This window comes from Zeus faber, assembly GCF_960531495.2.
Source record: "Zeus faber genome assembly, chromosome: 4".
NCBI classification, from domain to species: domain Eukaryota; kingdom Metazoa; phylum Chordata; class Actinopteri; order Zeiformes; family Zeidae; genus Zeus; species Zeus faber.
In genome coordinates this window covers 8170812-8179431 of record NC_137191.1, presented here as the reverse complement: position 1 = coordinate 8179431, position 8620 = coordinate 8170812, and the positions used below count along the sequence as shown (strand labels likewise).

The 8620-nt window shown below is 45.8% G+C and overlaps 1 protein-coding gene across 1 annotated transcript; it reads right to left on the bottom strand.

Moving 5' to 3' along the window:
- Window positions 1-1298: 1298 nt before the first annotated feature.
- Window positions 1299-8410, bottom strand: LOC307229261 (tensin-4-like; the record flags this gene model as incomplete). Its single annotated transcript, XM_079999214.1, has 12 exons — window positions 1299-2112; window positions 2287-2316; window positions 2796-2864; window positions 2965-3133; window positions 3241-3285; window positions 3380-3457; window positions 4053-4145; window positions 5055-5183; window positions 5579-5668; window positions 5758-6101; window positions 6698-7040; window positions 8182-8410. 12 exons carry the CDS (start codon window positions 8408-8410, stop codon window positions 1980-1982), a joined length of 1752 nt encoding a protein of 583 aa, XP_079855340.1. The 3' UTR covers window positions 1299-1979.
- Between the last annotated feature and the right edge of the window lie 210 nt (window positions 8411-8620).

Sequence of the window (8620 nt, the reverse complement as noted above, 5' to 3'; positions counted from 1 at the left end):
GTGTGTGTGTGTGTGTGTGTGTGTGTGTGTGTGTGTGTGTGTGTGTGTGTGTGTGTGTGTGTGCATTAATGCGTGTGTACACGTGTGTGTGTGTGTGTGTGTGTGTGTGTGTGTGAGTGCATTAATGCGTGTGTACACGTGTGTGTATGTGTGTGTGTGTGTGTGTGTGTGTGTGTGTGTGTGTGTGTGTGTGTGTGTGTTTGTTGTCAGGGTGAGATTCATATCAGAGAATGCTTAGCACTGCACTTCGGTGGATCTCAGCTCTGGGAGAATTTGCAAACCTTGTACCTCGGCTTTGTTGTTGTAATTCATTCTCTATATTTAAAAAAAATTATAATAATATTTATAACAACAACAACAACAACAACAACAATGTTTTCTAACAACTCCAAGCGATGATGTGGGTTGTCTGATGTGTGCCAAAAACGGATCACTGTGAACTGAACTGGCAGTGAAGGTTCACCTTGTGATCATTTCATGTAGGTGACCTTTATGACCAGCAGGGGACGCTGTTGTAAGGAGTTAAAACTTGAACTTTGAGCTTGTGCTATAAAACACATGTTGGCCCATAAGACAGGTTGCATTCAAGATGAAAACCCTTTTATTGCTTAGTTATTCTTTTTTTTTTTTGTCTTGGAATCAAGATGATAGAGTTGAAGGAAGGACGACTGTGCAGTGCAGTTGGGTGCCTCTGGAATATGTAAGAACATGTTTTAAATAATAATAATAATAACAATTATTATTATTATTATTATTATTATTATTAATAATAATTATTATTATTATCATTATTATTATTATCTGTGCGGTTCGTCATTGTGCTGGATTTTGCTTCATGGAGCACTTGAGCTTTATTCTCTCTTTTTCTTTTTCCGAACTATGTAACCTAAGATTGAAGCTCTAAGCTTTTGTCTTAGTTATTTATCCTTTAAAATAAAAATTATATATATATATATATATATATATATACATATATATATATATATATAGTGGAAGACTGGTTTTCAATTCCGCCCCAAAGTCATTATTAAGGTGATGTGCTTTCTGTCATAAAATGGTTTATAAGTGTAATTCTGACAGTTTCCTATAAGTTTGGAATTGGTTGCGTTTCTATCTGTAACACACACACGCACGCACAGAGACGCGCGTGCACTCACACACGTGCGCTCACACACGTACGCACACAGACACGCACACACACACACACACACACACACCCACACACCTAGAGAAACACACAAAAATCATCATGAGACTATATTCAACAATTGAATGAGACTTTATTACAAAATGAGCATGTTCAACTGTCACACAGCGCATTATAATAAATAGAATATGAAGCACACAGAACAGATACTCTTTAATGAAGTGACACCACATGAAACCCTCACAGCGGGTTTTACAGCTTAGTCTTCTGAGATAAGCGCTTCGCGTTATATTAAGGAATAATGTGTATTATAATTATTGGCAAAATAACCGAGCGCAGGGATGTCCAGCACCTGTCTGGCTGCACATCGTCCCGTTGAGTACTCCACTCATGACTAAATAACACAACACACTGAGACGGAATATTGATTTGAGATGATTTCAACAGTAGTACGAGTAGTTTTAGAGAGCGCACGACGCAGCCAACGATTTGACAATTTGACAAAAAAGACCACGCGAATGCCTTCCACGCGAATAACCTTTGTATTTCTTCATCCGGTGCAGGTCTTCCATTGTCGTTCCTGCGTAGCACCGCCAGATGGCGCCGCTCGCTAGAGTTGGCATTAGCGTGTAGGCAGAGCGACGCGAGGGACGGAACCACGGGCGTGGTTGCCCGTGACGACGGCCGTGATTAACATTAACATCATTAGCAGCGGTAATTATTCAAAAACAAGCGACTGCTGACTGCGCCCATTGATGTACCGTAGTGACAACAGACGGCCACCGGGGGCGCCGGGGCCCCTCCACTCCAAGTGCTTGTCTGCAGGGTGTGGCTACGGCATTGCGGTCACTCCCCGAATCAGGCGCAGGGCCTCGTCGCAGAGCTGCAGGGGGTCGTACTCTGCGAAAACATGGCAGACGTTCTCCACGCCGGCCTCCACGCCTTTGCACACGAAGCCAAACATCCTGTCGGAAAGAGGAGACGGGCGATTGGAGCCGGACGGGACGTCGTGTTTGCGCGTAAATAAGTAGCAGTGAAAGGTGCGGAGAAACCAGGAAGATGAATCAGTTCTTTGATTTATTCAATGATTTATTCAATGATTTATTCCTAATTACTGGATTAACTGAGTGAGGAATTACCTTGCTTCTAAAGTGGTGTCTTTCAGCCACCTGTGAAAAATCAGAGAACAAAAGGAAGGTTAACTTGGATAGATAGATAGACAGATAGATAGGCAGGCAGGCAGACAGACAGACAGACAGACAGACAGACAGACAGATAGATAGATAGATAGATAAAAACAATGGGCAACAATAATAAAGTAATAAGAATAAAAATGAAAAAAAAATTGGCAATATGTAACACACTTGAAAATTAAAAATGACCAACAAAAATAATCCTCAAACGAACAATAAACCAGAAATAAATTGTCAATATAGGATAAACCTGAGTAAAGCAACACACAAGGAGCACCGTGAAGCCCTGCGCTGCTTCAGACGAGCTTCTCATTCAAGTGCTTTGTTTATCGCTTTATCGGAAGCGTTTTTCTGAGAATGGAAGCTGCGGAGCGACGGTGAAAAAGGGAAGTACAGTATTTCACAGTCGGCTCTTCAAACCCCTCAGTCAATTCCGATTGAGCACCACTACTCACAGGCGCTCGTCTGCGTCCAGCCCGCCGTAGCTCAGCAGGTGAGCGGGGTAGTGGCGCCTGAAGAAGAGCCTGCGCGGAAGAAGTAAAAAAAAATAAAATAAAAGTCAGTAAGAGTCGAAAACAACGACGGCTCTTCCTCAAAAAGGGTACGAGAAAATAAAAGACTTGCTTCCTCTTGACGTCCGTCAGCGTGACCCCCTTGGAGCAGACCTTCAGGTTGACCACGGTGGGAGCGACGGCGGCGTCCCGGCCCAGGGTGCGGGACACGGCCCTCTGCACCGCGCGGGGGCCGGTCAGCGTCTCCGTGGGGACGGCGTTCAGGTACAGGAAGTTACACGCTGTGGGGGCGGAAAAAAGTCCAGTCAGATGGTCCTCCGGTCCCCGCCGGAGGTCTCCCCGGGGAGACGATGTTTTAGGAAACAGGGTGGCCTCGGCCCCAACTCACATGTCGTGGTCTTGACCTCTGCCGCCTCCTCTCCTGCACCGGGGTCTGTTCGGCGGACGAGGAAGTCGAGTGAGTGACGCATACACAGAAACACAGAAACACAGAAACACGGAATTTGGGATTCAGGACAAACACTTACCGTGGGACTGGAGCAGTAATTTGCAGGGCAGAGCATAAATATGTATTGTGTGTTGGTAGACCAGGGCGGACAGACTACCTGCAATGACAACATTCCGGTTAACGTATTGTGAACTATGAACGCACCCTCCTCGCGTGTAGTTTAATTTAAGCGGACGCAAGGGAGACCATTCTGCCCGGCGATAAACACACACTTATACGTCTTAGACGCCGGTGATTTCAGCAGCTATACACCACTCCCTCCGTGTCGGTCATGAGCGCAGATGGGACGTTAACTTCTCGGTCAACAAGCCGCAGCGGTCGGTGACTCTGGAAAACCCACGGTAACTACCACAGCAAAGGAGGCGTTTGAAAAGGGATCTGCTTTTCTTTGTTGTTTTTCGTCGTCGTCGTCGTCGTCGCCGAAAGGAGACCGAACGGCCGGATACGTTCTCATTTGTTGTTTTGACCGAGAGGCTCTGATAAGGAAGCCGGGCTCAGCCGCGATGAAGCGGGTTCACGCCCTGTGAGCTCACCCCGTCGCCGCCCGCCCGCCCACGGAGGCCCGACTCGGCTGACTCACGTCTGGCTTTGCAGGCCGGGGGAGGGGGGGGGTCGGCGGGCGTGCGTTATAGAGTTTTGTAGATGATGTATAACCAGGGGTGATAAGACCGTTGCTACGCACGTACACTTACCAAAGTACGGTTCCTGGGAAGAGCCTTTGATGCGCACGCCCTTGGCCGACGATTCGATGAGAAAGTGTCTGATTGTGTCTGAGTCTCTTCCTCCTACAATGAAAAGGGCAAAAGACAGGAAAGAGACATTTGGGTACGGCAACACCAAATAAAAGATGCCACATGGAGCAAAGACATAGCTTGGGCGTTTGTGTGTGTGTGTGTGTGTGCGTGCGTGCGTGCGTGCGTGTGCATATGTGTGTGTGCGCGTGTATGTGTGCGTGTGTGTGCGTCTGGCATGCGTGCGTGTGTTTTAAGGGACAACTTCTTCTGTTTTGGTTGCATCTAGCACCGTAAACAGTTGGTTTTCCTGTTTGCACAGAGTGAACCGTGGCTGGAAAGAATGACGGTGCTGTCTGCTGCTCCCGCCGCAGATCATGCTCATTCACGTCCCGGCGGTTGTGTAAGCAGGGTTCTTTTAGCTTCTAATATTGATAGATGAAGCAATCAGCTGTCTACGTCACTAGTGTGCGTATGGTAATCTTTACCAGTGTGTAAATATGGACATTATTATTGATGCATAACAATAATAATGTGATCAATTATTATTATTATTATTATTATTATTATTTTTATTTTATATGATTTTAATATTTATATGATAAATATTCTTATTCTTATTCTTATTCTTATTCTTATTCTTATTCTTATTATTATCATCATCATCATCATTATTATAGGTTTATAATAATAATAATATTAATATTTATTATTATTATTATTATTATTATTGTCATTATTATTATTGTTGTTAACATCATTATTATAGGTGAATAATAATTATTATTATTATTATTATTATTATTATTATTATTATTATTATTATTATTATTAGAGAGTTTACAAATGCTTTCCATGACATATAAAACTGTAAAATTCTCACACATTAGACAGAATTGTTAAACAGATTGATGCTGTGCAATGCTGTATATACAGATACAGTACAGAAGATGGGTTCTATACCTGGATGGCCAGAGGGGGGGATGCAGTTGGGTGGCTGCACCTTCATCACCAGCCCGAAGGAGCCGCGGAAGGAAGTGCTGTCCCTGACCACGAAGCTTCCTGCTTCCCTGTCCTTCACCAGGGCCTCGGCTGCAGTCAAGCACACACAGCTCAGACTCCATTTTGTAATTTAGTTGGCAGTAGGTGTATTCTGCACTACTGTAGTACATTATTAAAAAAAAAAAAAAAAAAATGAAAGGCTTAAATGAAAGGTTTTTATTTCCCTTGGCGCAATGTCAGCTTTACGCAATTGTTTCTCAGAAGCTGTTATTTTGAAGATAATACCATTCAGTCATTTTGGTTTTCATGGTTTTGTATTTATTAAACTTTATTTAACAAGGCTGTTTCGTTGGGAATAGGAAACTCTTTGGCAGAAGAGACGTGGATAAGAAATGCATTATGCAGGCATGCATAAAGGTCACAGAGAAACAACATAAAGCACCGCTCCACAAAAGAAAAGTTAGACTGTTTTTGCTGAAGCTGACCTTCAGCTCGGTTAATGTGCGGCCGGAACCAAAGTTTGGATGTGTCCATGACAAACTTCATTGAGGGTTGACTGCCATGGGCCTGGAAACCTGAACAGCCACAAACAAACATATCATTTTCAGAGGTCAAGCGTACAATGCTGGGCTTCCCTCCCGGCCGATAGGATGTTTGGACTCACCGAGAGGGGAAAATGGCTTTGAGGGCACTCTGTGCACTTCATGCGCTTCGTTCTGTGGAACGCGTCGGTCGAGCGCTCGCTCTGGAGCGCCGTTGACCAACACCACGGGGATGTCTGTCAGCGAGCCGGCCAGTGAGGCCGGGCTGCTGTGGATCCCCTTGCTGTGGAGACCCTGGAAGTGATCCAGCGGCGAGGGCTTCGTCGGAGAAGGTCTGGTGTGGAAAGGCCCCTGTACCGGCCCCTGTCCTGGCTCCTGTGTCCTGGAGCCGGGACCGAAGGAGCCAGACGCTTGAGTGAGGAGAGACTCTGGACCGTCTGCATCTTCGCTGGCCAAGGACAAGCAGCTACAAAGGCGCCAAGAGCACATGTCAATAGGTCCAAAAGCATCAGCATCAGTCATCGGCATCTGTCAATATCGCAATAAAAAAAAATGAAAATGTCCTACGGACCTCAAGCTATTTCGAAATGGCAGCTGCTTCGTATACTTATTTCCAGCTTGAGCAGAGTGTTGCTCAAGTTTGTAATTGCTGATATCACGGCAAAAAGCAATATGAATACCTTACTGTATCTGAGCTCTGACATTCAACAGTGAGATCTAAAAGATGCTCTCACACTTTTTTACAAGGAAAGACTTCAACCTTTCCATCCCGTTAAACACCAAAAACATCACATAATGTCACAAATATTCACAACTGTATATTATTACAGCCCTAGAAGTAGTTACCGGTGTGAAACTTGAGCTTGCTCTGATGAACACAGAGTTGGTATCCTGGCTGGAACTTATGAATTAGTGCATTTTTTGCAGTTTTGATCTTGCAACACAACGGCTCTTTGCATCGCTTTTGTTTTGAGGTAGAATTTGTGATTTTTTTTTTCACGGCAGACCTGGATAGCTCTCATGGAACAGTGAGCGTGTGCTTTCTGCGTGGACGTTTTTTACCTGCCGAGGATGTAGCTGGTGTCTGAGCCCGGCGACATGGAGAGCAGGGAGACGCCGCTGTTCCGGTTGGACGTGGACATGCGCAGGGACGCCTGCGAGGCGGACATCTCGGCCCTGGAGAAAGCGCGGTTCCGCCGGGGAACGCTGCCGCCGGGCAACGGGGGCCGAGACGACGAGGGGGAGCCCGAGAAGACCAGGGAACCTTGGGGACTGCAGCAGGGACCGCCGGGCCGGGGGATGGGGATGCTGCTGGACGGAGATGGGACCATGGAGGGCACGGAGCCAGGACACGCCCTGGGGACCAGGACGCAGTGGGAGGTCTCCACGTCCGGGGAAGACTCGTCTGGAGGAGGGCGCAAAACCGGCGTGAAGAACAAAGATTGAATGAGAAAATAGTCAAACGTGGTCTCGGCCCTCAACAGGATGTGGAACTTCCCTGTTTTGCGATTTGAGTTTTATTTTTACCTGCATCAGCTTCCGTGTGAGCGCAAAATGGCCTCTCATGTGTATCGAGGGGTTAATGAAATGGAGGAAGGCTCTGCTGCCTTATTATTTTACCCGTTCACACACCTACGGTATTAAAATTCCCTTCTGGAATTCTGCTACGTGGGTGCGACATGGGCTTGACCCCAGTGTGCAAACACACCGGTGATTTAAAACACGCTGATGAAGGCAGGTTGGCAGGTACGCACTTGCTCAGATCCCCGTGTTCGGACACCAATGCCAGGAATGTGTGTGTTTCTGCCGGGAAATAGAAATTCGTCACATCTTCTTCTATTCTGCCTGCGGCTACTTTTATTTATCGCCGTCTACAGCCTTAGTGACTTAGTCAGAGGATGATAGGAAATCAGAATACAGAAATGACATCATGACGTGATGCTGACTCAGTGATGTAAAGCGTTCTTTCTCGCACCTCTTGCTGTTTCAATGGAATTGTTTAACAGGAACTGCATTTCAAAATTAATATTATTTGGAATGATTTTGAGGCATTTCCTGTGATGTTCTTCATCCTTTTTTGCATTAGGTTGGAATTTTAAGTAGCTAAATGTTATATGTAATGTTATATGATTTATTACGTTGTGTTGAAATTGTATTTGCATTGTAAGTGGGAATTGTACCTTATCTCTTGCTCAGTGCTTCACAAATTAAGGTATTTCTATATTTTAAGGCACCGAATACAACATACACATTTTCTCAACATCATATTATTATGGTGTGTCTCCATGGAGGTTGCCCAATACATGGCTCTTCAACTCTTCCACGTCTGAGTCTGTTGGAGATGCACAAGGGCGTGGCGCTCCGTCTGGGCAGCCATCCCAGAGCCGTCTGAGCGGTGTGCGGTAATAAGTGTGCAACATTAAACCCAAATAATGGACGAATTTCCATAGCCCCGGGCTTAGCGCTCAACAGGCTTTACGAGGGTTGCTGATCTAACTGGTGAGCAGCACCAATGACCCATGGAAAACAGAATACGATGCACGTACCTGTATAGCAGCTGGTGCTCTGGGGACTCTTCCTGACCTGGATGGGCTCAAATGTTGGATCCAGTTCCAGGATGAGCTGGTTGAGATTCTCCAGGGAAATATCCAGCTCGGGGTCGCTGAGATCCACGCTCGGCTCCACCGGCTCCGGGGCGCGGCCCAGGCCGATGCTCTGACCCACTCTCAGAACATGACTGGGTATCATGTGGGACATGTTTCCCGCTATAGGCATCACGTTAGGAGAACCGCTTCCGTCTGCCGAAACGAAAGGAAGAAGCAGATCCAGGGCTCAGATAAGATGGAGAGTGATCTATTTCCATTGAAGGGATTGTGTGGTTAAGGTGACTCTCTTTTTGTTCTGTTTACAACAGGGCCAAGGTTTTCTTTCCCCAAGTAACTTTTCTTTTCTTTCCCATAATAAGAGCATTTTTTATATAATATA